Source organism: Mustela lutreola, chromosome 10 (assembly GCF_030435805.1).
Source record: "Mustela lutreola isolate mMusLut2 chromosome 10, mMusLut2.pri, whole genome shotgun sequence".
NCBI lineage: Eukaryota > Metazoa > Chordata > Mammalia > Carnivora > Mustelidae > Mustela > Mustela lutreola.
This window is the reverse complement of record NC_081299.1, coordinates 62,718,564-62,738,229: the sequence shown is the minus strand read 5'-3', so window position 1 is coordinate 62,738,229 and position 19,666 is coordinate 62,718,564. Positions and strand designations below refer to the sequence as shown.

The 19,666-nt window shown below is 36.7% G+C and overlaps 1 protein-coding gene across 2 annotated transcripts in view; it reads left to right on the top strand.

The window, feature by feature from the left end:
• The window catches only part of SLC44A5 (solute carrier family 44 member 5), a 403,850-nt gene that overhangs the window by 194,773 nt on the left and 189,411 nt on the right, over nt 1-19,666 (top strand). For both annotated transcript variants that reach the window (XM_059137458.1, XM_059137460.1), the window contains exon 4: nt 15,569-15,617. In XM_059137458.1, the coding sequence (XP_058993441.1) occupies nt 15,569-15,617 (49 nt within the window). The remainder of the gene's footprint in view (nt 1-15,568; nt 15,618-19,666) is intronic.

Below are 19,666 nucleotides of genomic sequence, written 5' to 3'. Positions count from 1 at the left end.
CAGCAGTAGGGAATGTCTATTGGCAGAAACATCACTGAAATAACCCAAGTGACTAAAATGTGCTTGAGAAGTACTCCCACCTTGCAAGCTCATCTTCATTATCTCTCTCCAGAAAGCAAGTTGGAAATCTGGAGGGCTGTCAGGCTTTTAAAATGTGAAGGCGCCACATTTCTTAAGTCAATGTTACGATACATTCTGGCCAACACTTGCATGCACAACATTATGAAAAGTCTAACTGGCATCTGCCTACGTTGGAGAGTAAGTATAAAGTAGTAGCACAAATAACTTTAAAAGGACAGCTCTAAGAGATACTCCATTATATGTTCATAACTAATATTGAATCAGCAGCTACTCTGGACCAGAACTGCTGTTCCAGGTGGTGGAACATACAGTAGTAAACAAACAAAGCCCATGTCCTCTTAGAACTTATGTTCTTGTGGAGAAAACAGAAGATTAAATAAATAGTTGTATTGATGACTAATATGTAGTCAAAATATTATGTACTTTGAGTCAGAGAAGTGACTTGCTAAAGCGAGACAGGCTTTGCAGCTATAATCAAGATGCTAGATAGTTGGGCTCTCACTTGGTTCACTAGAGGGACTCTTTGAATCTCTGAACTTGGATGACCTGCATCTCTGAAGTAATATGAATATCCTTTGTGGAGCTTTTTGTTTGGAAAAAGTAGAATTTTACTTTCTTCCATGTTCATGAGTATGTGTGTGTTTCTGTGTGTTTTGGACAAAGAGAGAGAAAGCCCACAGATAGGCACATGAATCTCACAAACCATGATAAGGGAGAAAGACCAAAAAGCCCCCAAACCAGCCCATATTTCATTTGTGTACAACCAGAAATAACCAAAACTAAGTTATATGATTTAGGAATACATAAGAGAGGATAAACGACAATAAAAATAGGGAAACAATGATCACAAAACTCAGGACACTTGTTACCTCAAGTAAGGAGGTGACTGCTTAGTATTTCATTGTGACTATACTGTAATTTATCTTCTCTATTTTCTTTCTTTTTTTTTAAATTTATTTTTTATTTTCAGCATAACATTATTCATTATTTTTGCACCACACCCAGTGCTCCATGCAATCTGTGCCCTCTATAATACCCACCACCTGATACCCCAATCTCCCACCCCCCGCCCCTTCAAAACCCTCAGATTGTTTTTCAGAGTCCATAGTCTCTCATGATTCACCTCCCCTTCCAATTTCCCCCAACTCCCTTCTCCTCTCTATCTCTCCATGTCCTCCATGCTATTTGTTATGCTCCACAAATAAGTGAAACCATATAATTGACTCTCTCTGCTTGACTTATTTCACTCAGCATAATCTCTTCCAGTCCCATCCATGTTGCTACAAAAGTTGGGTATTCGTCCTTTCTGATGGAGGCATAATACTCCATAGTGTATATGGATCACATCTTCCTTATCCATTTGTCCATTGAAGGGCATCTTGGTTCTTTCCATAGTTTGGCGACTGTGGCCATTGCTGCTATAAACATTGGGGTACAGATGGCCCTTCTTTTCATGACATCTGTATCTTTGGGGTAAATACCCAGGAGTGCAATGGGAGGGTCATAGGGAAGTTCTATTTTTAATTTCTTGAGGAATCTCCACACTGTTCTCCAAAGAGGCTGCACCAACTTGCCTTCCCACCAACAGTGTAAGAGGGTTCCCCTTTCTCCACATTCTCTCCAACACATGTTGTTTCCTGTCTTGCTAATTTTGGCCAATCTAACTGGTGTAAGGTGATATCTCAATGTGGTTTTAATTTGAATCTCCCTGATGGCTAGTGATGATGAACATTTTTTCCTGTGTCTGATAGCCATTTGTATGTCTTCATTGGAGAAGTGTCTGTCCATATCTTCTGTCCATTTTTTGATATGATTGTCTGTTTTGTGTGTGTTGAGTTTGAGGAGTTCATTACTGGATATCAACCTGGATCCTGGATATCAACCTTTTGTCTGTACTATCATTTGCAAATATCTTCTCCCATTCCGTGGGTTTCCTCTTTCTTTTCTTGACTGTTTCCTTGGCTGTGCAGAAGCTTTTGATTTTGATGAAGTCCCAAAAGTTCATGTTTGCTTTTGTTTCCTTTACCTTTGAGACATATCTTGAAAGAAGTTGCTGTGGCTGATATCGAAGAGATTACTGCCTATGTTCTCCTCTAGGATTCTGATGGATTCCTGTCTCACATTGAGGTCTTTTATCCATTTTGAGTTTATCTTTGCGTACGGTGTAAGAGAATGGTCGAGTTTCATTCTTCTACATATAGCTGCCCAGTTTTCCCAGCACCATTTATTGAAGAGACAGTCTTTTTTCCACTGTATATTTTTTCCTGTTTTGTCGAAGATTATTTGACCATAGAGTTGAGGGTCCATATCTGGGCTCTCTACTCTGTTCCACTGGTCTATGTGTCTGTTTTTATGCCAGTACCATGCTGTCTTGGTGATCACAGCTTTGTAGTAAAGCTTGAAATCAGGTAACATGATGCCCCGTTTTATTTTTGTTTTTCAACATTTCCTTAGCGATTCGGGATCTCTTCTGATTCCATACAAATTTTAGGATTATTTGCTCCAGCTCTTTGAAAAATACCGGTGGAATTTTGATTGGAATGGCATTAAAAGTATAGATTGCTCTAGGCAGTATAGACATTTCAACAATGTTTATTTTTCCAATCCATGAGCATGGAATGGTCTTCCATCTTTTTGTATCTTCTTCAGTTTCTTTCATGAGTGTTCTGTAGCTCTTTGAGTACAGATCCTTTACCTCTTTGGTTAGGTTTATTCCCAGGAATCTTATGGTTCTTGGTGCTATAGTAAATGGAATCGATTCTCTAATTTCCCTTTCTGTATTTTCATTATTAGTGTATAAGAAAGCCACTGATTTCTGTACATTGACTTTGTATCCTGCCACATTGCTGAATTGTTGTATGAGTTCTAGTACTTTGGGGGTGGAGTCTTTTGGGTTCAATGGCCACTGAGTTGTTTTGAATTTTTGGCTATTACAAAAAATGCTGACATGAACATTATTGTCCCCGTAGCTTTATACACACATGCAGTAGTTTGGGATAAAATATAGGACTGAAATCACTCTGTTGTAGGCTGAGATCAGGCCACACTTCCAAAGCAGTATTTTCCATACTAATTTTATTTTTGCGGGCAGTGTACAAGTTCTCACTATTCCATGTCTTTGTCAATATATCCTATTATCAAACTTTTCCCTTTTTTGCAAGCATTTGCAGGGCCTATAGTTACTTCTTTTTGTGGTTTTCATTTATATCTGCCTAATTATTAATGAGATTGAATGCTACTTTATTATTTATTTGCCATTTGGATTTCCTCCTCTGAAGTTCCTGCCTAAGTCTTTTGCTCCTTTTATTTTTATTGCCACCAGCCTTTTCCTCTTTGGTCTATAGTTCTTTATATATCCTCGGTATTAATAATTAAATATTATCCTGTCACTGCTACCCTCTATGGATGTCATGTCCCTCTCTTTATTTTTTTGATGAACAGAATTTCTTATTCTCATTGTAGTTAAATTTATCACTTACTTCCTTTATGACTAGTACTCTTTGTACTATTGCTTAATAAATCCTCTCTCTGAGGTCATAAAGTCTTTATAATTTTATCCTTTACTTTAGGTCTTTCTGTCTAGAATTGATGTTTATGTCTGATGTGAATAGGGCTCCAAGTTTATTATTTTTTTCTTTATGGATATCCATTGTCCTATCACCATTTATTGAGGAGAATGTACATTTACTGATTTTTTAATGTTTTATAATAGTGAGAAATACTGAGAAAGTATGTTAAAATTTCCTACTATGATTGTGGATTTGTCTATTTCTCCATGTAGTTCTAAATAAACATTTACATTTTAAATTTTGTTAAGTGCATGTATTTAAAATTATTGTCTCTTCTTTGTTAATTGGACTTTATAATTCGAAGTGATCCTCTTTATTGCTTCTAATGCTTTTTACCTTAATTTCTGTTTCAGGCATTACCTATAATTTCTTTCTTTTTGTTAAAATTTACATACTATTTACTTTTTCATCCATTTGCTTTAACCTTTATTGGGGGATATACATACAGCATATGGTTCAATTATTTTTCTAGTATGGCAATTTTTATCTTTCACAAGCACATTTAGTCCTTTATAGTTAATGTAGTATCAATATATCTGAGTTTATGTATGTCTTAGTTTGCTATAACAAAATGTCATAGACTGGGTGGCTTAAACAACAGAGATTTATTTCTTGCAATTCTGGAGAGTAGGAAGTCCAAGATCGAGGTACCAGTTAATTTGGCTCTCCCTGGGTCCTCACATGGCAGAGAGAGTTAGTTCTGATCTCTCTTCCTCTTCTCATAAGGACACTAATCACTAATCCCACTCTTAGGATTCTCATCTAAATCTAATTACTGCTCAAAGACACTATCTCCAAATACCATTATATTGGGGGTTAGGACTTTCAACATATGAATTTTAGGGAAGACACAAACATTTGTCCATAACAATATACATCACATAACACTGTGCTTTCTCATTCCTTTGACTGTTCTGTGTTTATTTTTCTTCTCTTTCTTCTTTGATTTTGGATTGGCTAATTTTTCTTTTTTCTCTTTTTTTAAATTAAATTTATTTATTTTCAGCATAACAGTATTCATTATTTTTTCACCATCCCAGTGCTCCATGCAATCCGTGCCCTCTGTAATACCCACCACCTGTTACCCCAGCCTCCCACCCCCCGCCACTTCAAACCCCTCAGATTGTTTTTCAGAGTCCATAGTCTCTCATGATTCACCTCCCCTTCCAATTTCCTCCAACTCCCTTCTCCTCTCTAACTCCCCATGTCCTCCATGCTATTTGTTATGCTGCACAAATAAGTGAAACCATATGATAATTGACTCTCTCTGCTTATTTCACTCAGTTCTTATTCTATTTTCCTTCTGTTTTCAAAGTAATATATGGTGGTTCTACTCTTTTAAAAACTGTTGCATGCACAATTTTGAGGTTAAAATTTATTAATATTTTACCCTTATCTTTGGATTACATTCTATTATTGAAATAATTTTCTCTCATTTTGTTTAACCCCAGAAGACTTTATTATTATTGTTTTATATAGTCAGTGATCATTCCTTTTTGCCCCTGGAGTTCTTCATTTCTTCTTTCATCAAAGACCTTCCATCTGGGTCACTTTTTCTTCTCTCAGAAATAACTACTTAAGGGACACCCGAGTGGCTCAGTTGGTTGAACATCTGACTCTTGGTTTCAGCTTAGGTCATGATCTCATGGGTCATGGGACTGAGCCCCAAGTCAGGATCCAGGGCTCAGTGGGTGGTCTGCTTGAAGATTCTCTCTCTGCCCTTACACCCACTTGCACACACATATACTCTTTCCCTCTTTCTAAAATAAATAATTAAATAAGTCTTTTTTTTTTTTAAAGAAATATATACTTAATATATGTTAATGAGACTCTCTGATGGCAAATCTTTTTTTATTTTTTTGCCTGGAAGTTTCTTCATTTCATTCTTTTTTCTTGAACAAACTGTACTTGAATAAATCTAGAAATCTGATTTGACGTATATTAAAACTCTCACCCTATGCTCATTTTATCAACTAGTAATTTGGCAATTTCCATTCTTAGTTTCTTTATGCTATATTCTGAATAATTTATTTTGACTTACTTTCTTGTTTGCCAATTGCCTCTTCAGCTATGTCCAATCTGCTATCAAACTTATCCATGGAGTTGTACATTTTATTTATTGTGTTATTCACTTCCAGATTCAATTTTCTTCATTTCTGATTCTGCCAGGTAGTTTTAAAAACATAGTTCATCACATTTATTTTCACGTTGGTCTTTTATTGCTGAAAAGAAAAAAAGAAAAAAACAGTAAGCTTAGTTGTTTTATAATTTGGGAGTAATCATGTAAATATCTGGAGACTTTATGGATCTATTTCTGTTGTCTGTGTATATCTAGTTCTTTTACGGTATCTTGTTTCTTTATATGATTTGTTATTTTTTTATTGTTTGCTATATATTTTCTTTGGAAATTTATTTGTGAGAATTCTTAGAATAAGATATATTCCATCAGAAGTCTGTTATTTGTCTGTCAGCTGCCTAGGAATACCAACAGATTGAACTTACTTGAGATTACTTCACATACACTGCAAATTCAAATGAAGGTGTTTCCCCTATCTTTCTGCTCAGTGTCAGGTGATTTTGGTAAGGGTGAGGTGGGTTTCATCCTGAGGGTGTATCCCTTTGGAGTTCTGACTTAATGATGTTTTCCTATTTGATTTCTTCTCTTGAGCAACCTCTGATCTCTCTCTTCTGTTCCCCTTGTTCCTTGAATTTGCTAACTTGGTAAATATCTTTGGGACTATGGTAGCTTTGGTAGTATCTTGCTCTCTCCAGGTCTCCACTTTCACTTAGGTTTTGGCCTGGAATTTCTTCATTGCTTTGTCAGCTTTTCAGTGCTCTTTAAAAGATACTCTTTAAGCTTTATATCCATAATTTATAGATTCTGGATATGGAGAGAGTTGAACCTCTCATACTTCTGGAATTAGAGCTGACAAGTAAACTTTTACTTGCAGATTTATCTTCACAGTTTTGTTTTACTACCATCATGGCAGATTATGAGGCAAACCCTTGTCTTGAGAGCTAGATTTTCCTTCCCTATTCTTTCACTCCCTCCTCCAAATCTATATAGAAGGTCAAGAAGTAAGACCAAAGTTTTCTTTTGACAGTGAATTCACAATATGTTCAGTCTCTTTGTGGAAAATCCATTTTGTGAGGAAAAAATATTCATGAGCATTTCTTCCTCACAGATGCTCCATAGAATTTACAAGTATAAAATCTGGCTATTTTATTTTTGACTCCATACAAGGAGACAGGACTGTAGGAGGAAGTGAGGTAAGTCCTGAGGCATCCATTCCAAGTGATTATCTTGTTCTGTAACACACATCCACTCCCCTCATCCCAGCTCTGAGGAAGAAGAATCTTAATCTCTCTCTCTCTTTTCTCTGAATGCATATAACAAGTTAGGGTGGGTCATCCAGTAGGTTGTGTGTAATCCCTGTTGTCTGCTATTCCCCCATTTGTCATTCTAAGTAACTAGTCTGACCCATTAGTGAAAGAACATAGTTTACCACAATTTTCCCCCAATTATCTTATAAATAGAGGCATTCATCTAACACAGATTCTAATAGTGTATTCCACCTGAGCTTTTAATTTGTTGGATCATGATGTCTTGTGGGTAGAAAGTATGTGCTAAATCATGTTTTTCTTCCTACATTCAGGCCCAGGGATAGGAATATTTTGCCAGCATCTTGAGTTGTGGCAAAAGTCAGAGTTGACGTGCAGTTTAGTTTTGTTCTCATCAATAACCTGTGAACAATATGAAGAAGTAGGAGAAATGTTATCACTAGCTATCAAACTGCTTTATGCGTTTGTGATAAATTGACAAATTCTTGCTATTTTTCTTTAGTAGTGTTTATTCCTAAATTCAACAGAAAGTCTTTTACTCAACTATATCTTAAAAAAATTTTCTCCTTCTCTACAGAAGTTCATTTTTGTATCTGTATAATGATGAAAACTATCATTTCTCCCAAACTTTATTCATTTACTGTGTTATTGCCTGAATTCTGCAGATGGAAAGGCAAGATGAAGTCACTTATTTTTATATTCAGGGCAAGCAAATATACTCTTCATTTCCTATCTCTGATTGTGAAATTGTTATATTTTATAGGAGCCAAGGGAATAGCGTCCTGTGTAATAATGAAACGCATAACCTATGATACTGAAATAAAATAAGGAATTTCTCCAGTGTAATTAGAGTATGTCGTTGCTCCTTTTTTTTTTGAGTGCCTCATGTTGGGCAATAAATACAAATATGGCTAGAAAGAAATATTAGAAACCCCAAGCTGATAACCTTCAGACTCAAATCATGTTCTTGTTTGCTTCCAGACTCTCTTTTTAAATCAATATTGATTCAGAATTTTATTTATTCTGAGAAGATATGTGATTATCCAATAATTCATGGCTGTTCTATAGTGCAAATTCACTGCTTTGTCACAGTAGTCAAGAAAAATCATTTTTTCAGAAGTACATTTCCAATGCCACCAAACGTGCATCTTTCAGCACTGCCTATAAAATCAGTCCATGAAGAAGCAGCCTGAGTGCTTTATGAATGTTTTCTTTTGCCTGTTCAGTGGAAGTGGAGGTTGTTTCTTCTAGGTATTACTTCTAAGGTTGACATTTTAACTGAATGTTAATGACTTGTGTTCATATAGAGTGAATTATTTCAAATGATGATGCAAACTATATAGAAACCAACTCCACAGATTAGAAAACCCTTTCTTAAAGCAGGGGATTGGACATTCTTGATGTAACAGTGGGTGATTTATTATTTTGTATGTTTAGGAAGTTACTCAGGCTGGGAGAAAAACAACCACTATAAGGTCATGCTGCCACAGTATTGTGTGGCATGAATCTGTGCTGAAGAAGTCTCATTTGCATTTTCATTAATCTTGCCATGTCCAACGTGGGGTCATGTTTTTGCCCTAGATGTGTTTCTGGAATGCACATCATTTTCTACATGAGGCACTGCCGTCATCAGGTGATGAAGCATGGTGCCCTGCCCTTTCTAACAACCTTCACTTCCACCAAGTGTGTTCCTCTGCAGTGGTTTTGGGATTGCCTCATCCTCTCTCACTGCTGCAGCCTCCGTCAGGCATCTACCCTCTTATCTCTGAAATACAACAGCAATCTTCTTGTCAGTCCCTCTGCCTTAACTTTCCTATTTCTTCTGCATCATACAGGTACATAAACACATATTAGTTGTATTACTTTCTCAGAAGACTTGAGGAGATTCGTAAATCCTACTCCAACTCTGGATGATGTGTGTTTTTCTTCTAACTGCTCTCATGTCTCCTCCCCCAGGAATAACTCTTTGCTATGGCTGAGCATGTGCTTTTTCCAGCGTTCCCACATGGTACAATCTTCCCTTTAAGCATCCTCAAAATTTCTCTCCTCCAAAAAGTTATTCCATAAGTGTCATATCCAGCTTGGTCATGGAAACCTTTCTAGAACCATTGTCAATTATAGTCACTGTGACAATTTGACTTAAGTTGGGTTGCATTGATTCTACAATGACCTACTTTGGTTATGAGGGTAATTTACACATAACTTTCTGCTTCCAATGATCATCCCAAAGGCAGAAATTGTTTCCTTCTTTTGTTATTTTTAAAATATTTTTTGCTACTATCTATCATTTAATAGATGGCAAAATGGAAGTTCACAGAGAAAAATGGGAATTCTGCCAAGATCACAGTTTATTAGATGGCAGAGATGACATTTGATACCAAGAAATTTGATGCCCACTTTTTATTCACCAGTATGGGCTATTGTCTCCATTACTTCTTTTGTTAACTCCTACTGGTCTAAGACATTACAGATTGGATGCTGAGTTAATGGAGTAATTTTTCACATCAGTGCAATTCTAGGAATCTATTAACTTGCCTTTAATCCAGGTTGAATTCCATCTAAAATGATTAGCTGGTAATTGTCAAGATTTTCTCCTATTTGTATCTTCATAATCTAAATTAAAGATATGAATTCAAAATTACATTGAAATTTAATAAAAATTTACTACAGAAACATATATTGAGTGGCTGTTATATATGTATACATGAGACACCAAAGTAGGTAATAGCATTAGACTAACAACCAAGATCTGGTGTCTGTCTTAAAGGAGCTATTCATCTAGTAGGAGAAACAGTCATGTATATTAGCTTCCTCTTGCTGCTGTACTGGTTACCACAAATGTGGTGGCTTATAATCGCACAAATTTGTTATCTTATAATTCTGGAGGTCAGAAGTCCAATATAGGTCTCAGTAGGCTAAAATGAAAGTACAGGCCCAGCTGCATTTCTTTCTAGAGGCTCTAAGGAAGAATCCATTTTCTTACTTTTTCCAGCTTCTAGAGGCTGCCACATTCCTTGGCTCATGATTCTTTCCAACTTCAAAGCCAGCAATGGCCAGTTGAGTTTTTCTTCTATCATATCAGTCTGACCTTGTTTCCACAGTCACAGCTCCTTTGATGTTTTTGTCTCCTTCTTTCCCATGTATGGACTGTCGTAATTATATTGGGCTCAACCAGATAATCCAAGAGAATCTCCCCATCTCATAGCCTTCAACTCAATCATACCCACAAAGTCCCTTTTGCTGTGTAAATTAAAATAATTCACAAATTTGTGGGATTTGGATGTGGGCATCTGTCTACCACAGCACATGCCTTAAGGCATAGTGTACCAAGTGCAATAATGCAAGTAACAGAAGTATGTGTGTCTCAGAGATAAATGGAATTAGTTATGTTGGGATGGGCTTAAATGAAAGTTCTCAGCATTAGTCTCTAATCAAAGTAGGCCCCACCCACCGGCACAGTAGCCAGTAGAAGGTTTCTGTCCTTGTCCTTCTCCTAGAGGGTGAGTGGGAATTTCTAAGAACTATAGGATTTCCTTAGCCATTGTCAACAGCACAAAGAGGGGAAAGGAACACTGTTCAAAGGGCACTATGCAAAACACCTGATTTGGGCTGAAATCATAGCAGTACAGAATTGCTAGAAGATCAGGTTTGAAGTGAGGGATGGTAGGAGATGAGGCTGGGAAGAGGGGCCTGTTTGTGAGAGGCCATGTGTGTTGGGCTAAGAAGTAGGAACATCTCCCTATAAGAAATGGCAAAGAATAGGATTCTTTATCCTTTGTTAAGACTTGGAGGAAAGAGACTTCTTTCCCTAGATGAAGTGGCGGGTCCTCACTTATAGACAGAACCATAAACATGTTTGTAAAAATCAAGTGTAAAACAAGTATTTGATGATTCAAAATTTTCCGGTAGCTGCTGTTGAATATTAAGGGAAGACTTAATTTTGTGGTATACCATTTTTCCTTGCTTTTCGGAAAGCTATCTGACTGGGTCATTCGTAGTAATTCCAAGTCCTACTTTTTCCCACCTTAGAGTTCTCTTTTTTGATATCTAAACCACACTACATTCTCTGAAAAATATACCTGAGGGAATAAAAGGTCTCAGATTTTTGGTTTTTATAACTGATTAGTGGTAGTTATATTGCCATTTTTTCTTTCAGAAACAGATTGCTTTTAAAGAAAAGAGTCTTTCCAAGCATGCCTGGCTGCTTTATCTTACCATTTGCATTCAACGGAATCATGTGAAATCCGTACCCATGAGTTGAATTAATTACCTGGACTATTTTCCTTAATCATCATGAATGATTTCTAGTAACAAAAATTGCATTGTGTAATTTTTGCACTGTGCAATACAGTTAACTATAATAACAAGTGTGTAACTTCTATAATGAATATTTTGTAGTGACTCTGTTGTCATTATAGTTTTGGTGATCTGAAAATCACATGAACTCAAGAAGCTCTTAAAATGATTACCTAATTATAATTACTTTTTCTGTAAGTTAGAAATATGAATTATATTCAGCTAACTAAGCCGTGTGATAGTTCAGCATTGTGGCTCTTTTCACTTAGCTGGCCTTTCAGTCTATTTATTCCAGAGATGCAATTAGAGCACATGAGGGCCTCCGAGAAAGCAAGGGCCTGTATTGATTTCAGGAAATAAAAAATCTGCATGACAATATAAATTCTGCCAGCACATGGGGCAGGCTGAAGTCATCACTTTCCAGCTGTCATTACTATATGGAATCAGCTAAATCTTATCATTCGACTGTGGCATTAGTGTATTTTCAGCCGAAATATAAGGCAGCCAGGATTTATAATCAGAAAGTGTCAGCTTTTCAGACAGATTTGACAACAGCATTTCATTTACACTGTGATCCACTTTTTCACTTTGTAAGGTACAAATCACACCAAAATTGGAAGCCAGCCTAGATACTTTTTTTTTTTTTAAAGTAATCTCTTCGCCCAACATGGGGCTCGAATTTACAACCCCCGAGATTGAGTCACATGCTCTCCTGACTGAGCCAGCCAGGTGTCCCTTCAGCCTAGATACTTTTAAAGCAGTTTTGCCTATCTTTAATGTAAAAAATGAATAAGAACGATGTAAGTTGCTAATCCCTTTTCATCTGCCTCCTCTCCCCACCCATCTGTGGAATTTCTGAGATCACCAGTGAGCAACTTCCTGCCAAGTGGCTCAGTATAGGCTTGGGTGTCAGACCATGTGCCTTCCAGTCCCACCTCCACCTCTTGTTAGCTGAGGGACTAGGGCAAATGAGCTCACCCGTTGTACCTCAATTTCCTCACTTGTAAGATGGAATGATAACAATGACACACCTTACAGAATTATGGAGCATTAGATAACATACACTGTGCAAGGGAGTATCATTCACATTGTTTTCTCTGTGGAATTGTGCAAAATGGCAGATGCATGTGCGAAGTACTTATAGTAGTCCCAGATACAAATAAACATTCGTTTAGTAATCATTTTTCTGTGGAGTTTATCATCTTCCCTCTTTCTTGCAATTCTTTCACTTTACTGAATGTCACTTTTCTGTTTCCCATCCTATAACTGTTTGATTTTACCTTTTACCCTTAATTGTGAAGAGGTCAGTTCCCAGTTGGGCAAAATCAGACAAGCAGTCAGGAAAAGAGAAGTTGACGGTGTGTCAGAGAACCCAGCACTGAAGTATATATAGACCATCTCAAACAGGAAGTATTTTATATACTTCCCCTTGAAGTAGAAACAAGTATTGGCATTGTAAGATATGGCCAGCTAGACAGAGTGGTAATCCCAGGTGGGATACGTTCTTAGTCTCTCTATGGCTTGTTTTCTTAATAGGCTAATAATGGTTTTCAGTCTACCTTTATAATAAGGTTAATAAGAACTTGGAACAGCACTTAGCATTTAATGCTAAAAACATGTTAAATACTATTGTTCTTGTTGTTATAATAACATTATAACTGACAGATCCTGAAGTTCTCCTTTATGGAGTTCATCACTTCATGATACAAACTTTGTGACTTCCACGTATTCATCTCAAGATTTGACCCAAGATTCCAGTTTCTTAACTCTGGATGAACAATGGACTTACAATCAGATGTCACTTCAAAATCAACCTCATGTTCTTTTTCTTTTAGCAACTTTGCAATTTCTTCCCCCTGCTAATGTTCCCAAACTATTTCAGTAGCATTAATCTTTCCTTAAGTCTAGGCAAAAGACTAAAACTGATTGAGAATTATGGGTTCTTGGTCTGTAGTCACTTGATTTGAAACCATATTTAATTTCTTTTACCCTCCAAGTCATTCATGAAGTTCTGTTTGTTTTTTTCATGTAATTACATTGACTAATGATGAATATTCACTGGCAACTTACTAAGTGCCAGACACTATTCTAAGCACTTTTGCATGTATTTATTCATTGAATCCTTATAACAACTTTATGGCAGAAGCACTGTTGTTATCCATATTTACAAATATGGAAACCAAGGCTCAGAGGTGAAATGATTGCTTCTATGCCACACAACTGCTTCGTGATGAATCTTGAATCTCTCTTTCTATCACTTCTGCCACCAGATGGGCAGTGGCTCACATTACTTCACCTCTATTATTACAACAGACTCCAAAGTTGATCTCCTTGATTTTGCATTTTGCCCTACAACTTGTATACTGCTGGTAGATTGCTCTCTTTAAGCACTGCTTTTACCATGTCATTCCTTTGTTCAAAATCATTGTATGGCTCCCAGTGGCCTAGGATGAATAAAATAAATTCCATCCTAATTTTTCAGGCTTTCTGTAGTCTGATTCTGTAGTGTCTATTCAGCTTTGTTTCCCCCTCCTCTTATCCTATTATCCCCAGTCAGACTGAGTTTTTCACCATCCCCACAACCACACTAATCATCTCTACCTTCATTCATTGCTACATGACTTCATTCATTACTACAGGTCTAAACTACACCCTTCCATCCCCAAATGTTGTGGCTCTAGGAACCCTTCCTTACTAATCTCAACTGAAAGTGACCTTTTCTTCCCTAGAACTCTCCTAACACTTTCTTTGTACCCTTCTTATGATATCATGTTCTGCTTTGTATTGTAGCAATTCTTGTACTTTTCTTATTTCTCTCCCCACTGGTTAGCTTGTTGAAGACAGAGACTGTTTCAGTAATCTTGTATCCCCTGCAGTGTATATTTTAATGCAGAACACATAACAGGTGATCAATAAATAGTTAGTGAATTTAACAGAATTCTAGTTTCATCCACCCAAAGTGTTTCTCTTTTCCCTCTTGTTCTATTCTAATCTTTCATAATCTCACTCCTTGAATGAGACCCTCTTGACTGTTCTAGTCCTTGATGAAACCGACTTTCTTAGAACTCTTGTAACACTTAAGGCAGATAACCACACATTTGAGTTCTTGATTAATTGTTTCATTTGGTATATTCACTGCTCATATGTTACAACACAGGACCTGGTAAATAAAGATTCTCAAGAAGTATTTGTTGAATGACTCAAATGTTGATCTTGTCCCACCAGTTAAGGTCTCCAAGATGCTGGTGCTCTTGACATATCATAGGTTCTTTATAAATATTCACTGACTCTTAGATTTCTGTTCCATTTGTGCCCTTATCTTCCTGTTGTCTTTTCGTCAGCCTGTGATTACACCAAAGAGCCCTCTGAGTCCTCAGAACACATGTCCCCATTTACAGGCAGAGTTGGATTCCTGACACATGGGGATTTTTGCCAGTCCCTTTTGAAATGCTCTGTTTAGTTTCAGGATGAGTCCTTCTCACAGGGACAAATCCCTAGAGGAAGTGGTAGGAATGCTTAGGTTGGGAAAGAAGCATCAGGGATTTGGGATTGCAAAATACAGGTCACTGACTAGAGACGATTTTACAGAACTTAGTGTCCTGGGTCTCATTACACAATGCATGTCATGGGAAAAGGCCATTCTGTGTGTACTTTGTCCTGTTTAAAAACAGGGATAGCATATCATATTCATGATGCAGTAATAAATGACATCTCCCCAGATGGCATGAAGCCTGCCAATAGGATCTTCAAAAACTCAATTAAAAATAATATTTATATAATATAATAATGACTGGTATATACCATATAACCAGTGTGGCAGACCCAACTAATATTTCAACTTCTTGAAGGAAAGCCTTATCTACTGAGAAAATGGGGAGAACTAAATAAGCAGGCATCTCTATTATACTGTGCATCTTGTGAGCACTCAGCAATACTTGGTGATGGCAAATGGTAGAATGGCTTTGCAGAGCAGAAGGGCTGCAAGTTTTGTTACCCTGAATGGAATCTATAATATTTCCACATAGAACAGTGGGAGATATGTGTATGCTATGCATAGACTATGGTCCTTAAATCTTCCCAGTCTTGCTTCTTATCGGAGAGAGGGAAAGGACTGGCAGATGTAGCCAAGGCATAATTGATGTTTCCCTGGACCAAAGGATGAATTCAACAGTGTGCTGGACAGTAGCCAAGATGTAGATTTTTCTTTATTCATATTTCATATATATTTATTTGCGATTTCTTTGGCATACATGCTTAAAAAGTCTTTGTTTTAAATGCAGGTAACCCAAGGACATTTGATCCTAACTTCAAGGGGCCTATTGCCAAAAGGTAAGCAATTCTTTCCCTTGAAATATATTTTTTAACAAGCACAGAAGGTTTAGTTTTGGTACCATTTTCTGGTCACTGGAAAATTGTATCTGCTCTGAAGGGGAAATGACTTATTTTTAGCCAAAATTTCACCTTATTTATGTAGAGAAAATATGGAAAATAAATATTTCCATGACTCATGAATATCCTTTCCTATTCAGGAACTGAAACGTATTCAATTATTAGACCAAAGAGTTTGTACTGCTTAAAAAGAGAAGTTTAAAAATGTTCTACAAGACATAATCACTCTGTAGAGGAGCAAGCACGTTGAAGCCGTTGTTTTGTTCACCTGTTTACTCTATGTTTCACCACTGCAATGCAGAGTTGCTATGCCAACTTCTTCCACACCAGGTATTTCTGCTACCCAGTTTCCAAAAGCAGAAAGCTTTTTTAGAGACCGCCATTCACCACTGCATCATGTAAGCTTCAGATATTTTAGAATGCTCTGGGGAAATAGGTACTTATCTCAACTGGTGCTTCTCTCTAAGTTGTGTGGCATGTAAAAACTATTCAGTAGTTCACAGGTCTCTTTTATTATTACTTTCACCCTCTATTCCCAGGCTTCCTGCTAATCAGGAAGGGGTTTGCAGGGCAGAATAGGTAAAAATGAGGAGAAAATCATGCTGTTGGTAGCTGGGTTTTGCTTAGCTTTGACTTTGATTTCTGGTACTTGTATGTCATAATAAACTGCTAGATGAAATAATAATCAGCATGCTTGTTTGCTCTTGCCAACCATCAGCATGTAGATTAGCATTTACTGTTACATGCCTGCGATATCCCAGCTCTAAACAAATATGCGTTCAGTATTTTGCAGAATTAGTATTCTAATTCTGCAAAAAGCCAAGTTGGTTGTTTGGGATTATTTATTTGAAGGTGTACCAGTGCTGCCTTTAGATTAAGTCTGAAATCTCTCATTCTTTCCGTGATAACACCATGGGTACATTCTGTTGTCTGGTATACAAACAGCCCCATTCAGTGTGTAGGTTACTTTTACTGCATTTGCATTGATTTTACAATAACTAATTTGTGAGAATTGAATCTAGCTTATTGGCCCTAAGGGACCTCTAGATAGAATTGGATTCAACAGTAGTAGTAGTTGTAGCAATAATAATAATAATAATAATAGTAATAATAACGTGATGCCACATTTGGACAGACAAAATACAGATTAAAGGTGTGCCTTTTGTAGCCATAGAGAAGAAGGCAAAGTTACGCCTGGCTGGCTTTAGGTGTGGGGATGAAGTTGAGATCTGACTTTAGTTATTTAGAGTTTAATGATGGAAGCAGGTAATCCAGGTAAAGTCTAAACTACTGTGATAATCACTATGAAGAAGGTAATTTATTTTTACTAAGGGATGATTTAGGCACCACAGAGGCCTTCAAAGGTGAAATGGTCATTATTTGGGCATACCTCCCCCATTCTTAAATCCAAGACCAGGGGAAAGTGTTGTAAAACCACAGGGGCTTAACTCTAGGAAGACACAGTTAACCCATTTGTAACTTTTCTATAATGCCCTTCCTGGGAAAGTAATTAGGGTGTTTTATGAGCAAATGAGAAAGCCCAGATTCTTTACATTACCTTGGGCAGCAGGGCCAGCTTTAATAATGCCTTTTGCTTACAGATACCACTTCCCCTCATAGAGATCCGCATTATTATCAGATATTCAGGCCAGCCTTTCCAGCATTCTTTCCTTGTCAGTCGACCCTGTTCTGTACACCTGTCTCCGTTCACAAGGATATCATTTGTACCTAGTGATCACCCAACTATAGTTATTTCTAGGAGAGGTGAAGGAGTGATGGTAGGGCCATGGGAGATATTAACTCAGTTTCTCTTTTGTTCCCATCTACTAAGAATTGGACCTATGGGAACCAATGACCCGTAAGATTGATCCTCTCCACCGAAGGGTGATTTTGATAGTTTAAATTGTTTTTCCAGTTCCTTTTGAAAAGTTGTTATCCAGTGCTCAGGCTTTGTCCCCTATATTCAACAGATTTTTTAAGAGTTTTTTTTTTAAACATTGGATTGAGATTATGAGCTTGGTAAAATGAAGTGGCAGTGAAATGAATGCAAATAGAAAAGAAAGAAATAAGCCTCTTTTGTAAGATGCTACATGAGAAATTCCATGTGTGATTTAGAACCAAGAAAAAATTTTTATTTAATGGAGAATTAGTTTACTTTCTTCTGTTAGATAAGGAGAACTGTGTAATCCACTATATTTCTCCTTTTGTACTGAATAAGCTGATAAACTTAATTTCAATGCCAGCAACTATATTAGTCTTTGAGTCAAGAATTTATTTTCGGGAGTTTGAATTTCTATTTCTATTTTAATAACTGTTGCACCCAGGTGTTTTAAGTCATTTCATTTAAGTTTTCTTTTTTTCTGGAAAGAGGCAGCATATAGGTAGACAGGTAAATAGAAATAAAAGGCCTACATATTCCATAATTGCCTTTTCCCTTTATACACAAAACAGATGAAGGACATATGACTGATACTCATCAAATTGTAGGTTTCACAATGCTGAAAATAACTATTATTATGAAGGGTAGAAAATCTGTCTGACATGTAATAAAATGACTTTATTTCTACCTTAAGCATTGGGAAGATGTGACAAATCCACTATCATTTAGGAGTTCAAGAAGAGAAAGAAACAGGGTTCATTAGGGATGTGGTAGAGGGGATTCACTCACACAAAAGAGCTGGACTAAATGACCTCTAAGTCCTTTCCAACCTTGAAATTTCACGACTGATTCAATTAATGCCAAAGCATAGAAGGAAGAATCCAGCTTCTGGCCTAAGTGATAAACATGTAAAGTACTGTACTGATATCCTCTTGTGAATTCTGAAGTGCCATTATCAAGTTCACATCTCAAGTTATTGTGAGAATATAATGCTTTCTCTTAAATTTATGCAGTTCTCATTGGCTACTTGTTGAAATAAATTTTGGTTATACCAATTATAACATCATTATTTTTATTTCCTTCCATTTCCTTTCATCTTTGGAGACTATTTTAAAGTTTTCAAAGGGAGTGCTGTGGATATAGGCTTTTTATTTCAAAATATTTTACAAGTCAAAATGGCTTGTAACTTCCTTTCTTCCCTCATGTTCTCTCCAGTAGTGGTTTATTCTCTAACACTCTCCTCACACTGATTTTGTGAGGGTTACCAAGGATTTCCATCTTTCCAGGTGGTTTCTTTTGTTTTAACCTTGCAGCAATATTTGACAAAGGTGACCATTCTATTTTTTGAAACATTCTTTTCTCTTGTTTTTTTTTTTTTTTTTTTTACCTCATACTAATCTGAAGCTTCTTTTACTTTATTGGCTTCTACTTTTCAGTTTTCTCAATTTTGACTTGATCTCCAAATGTTAGAATGATATAAGACTTGGTCTTGGCCATCTACTCTTCTCCTTCTCTAGTCTATTTTTAGACTAAGCCAATAACTCTAAGTATTATTTGTATGTCATTGACTCCCTAGCTTGTATTGTTACCAATGATTCTTCCATTGACCTGGGTATTTCTGGATTTCTCTGCCTACTTGACATGTCTCTTTGAATTCCTAGTACTTACTCACACTTAATGTGGCCCAACCAAGCTCTTGATTCCTACTCTCACCCCAAGTTCTAAATCTGCCCCCATCAGTTTTCTCCATTTCAGAAAATAATACCAATATCCATTAGGTTACAGATCCTTGGTTTCTTTTCTTTTCTTTTTTTTTTTTTTCCATCTCCCACATTCGCTCCATTAGGAAGTCTTACTGGCTTTAGCTCTACAATATATCTCCAGGCCAATGGCTTCTCCACTTTTCCCGCTACCACCTTCATCCATGTCTCTATACATCCTGCCGATACTTTTGCACTGGACACTAGAATGGTCTTCCTTTTTACACTCCTGCTTTTCTTAAACCCATTATCCACACAAGACCCTGAGTGAACTTTCAAATCATAGATGAAATTATGCAGCTCTTCTACTTATATATTTTTAGTAGCTTCCCATAGCACTTTGATAAGAT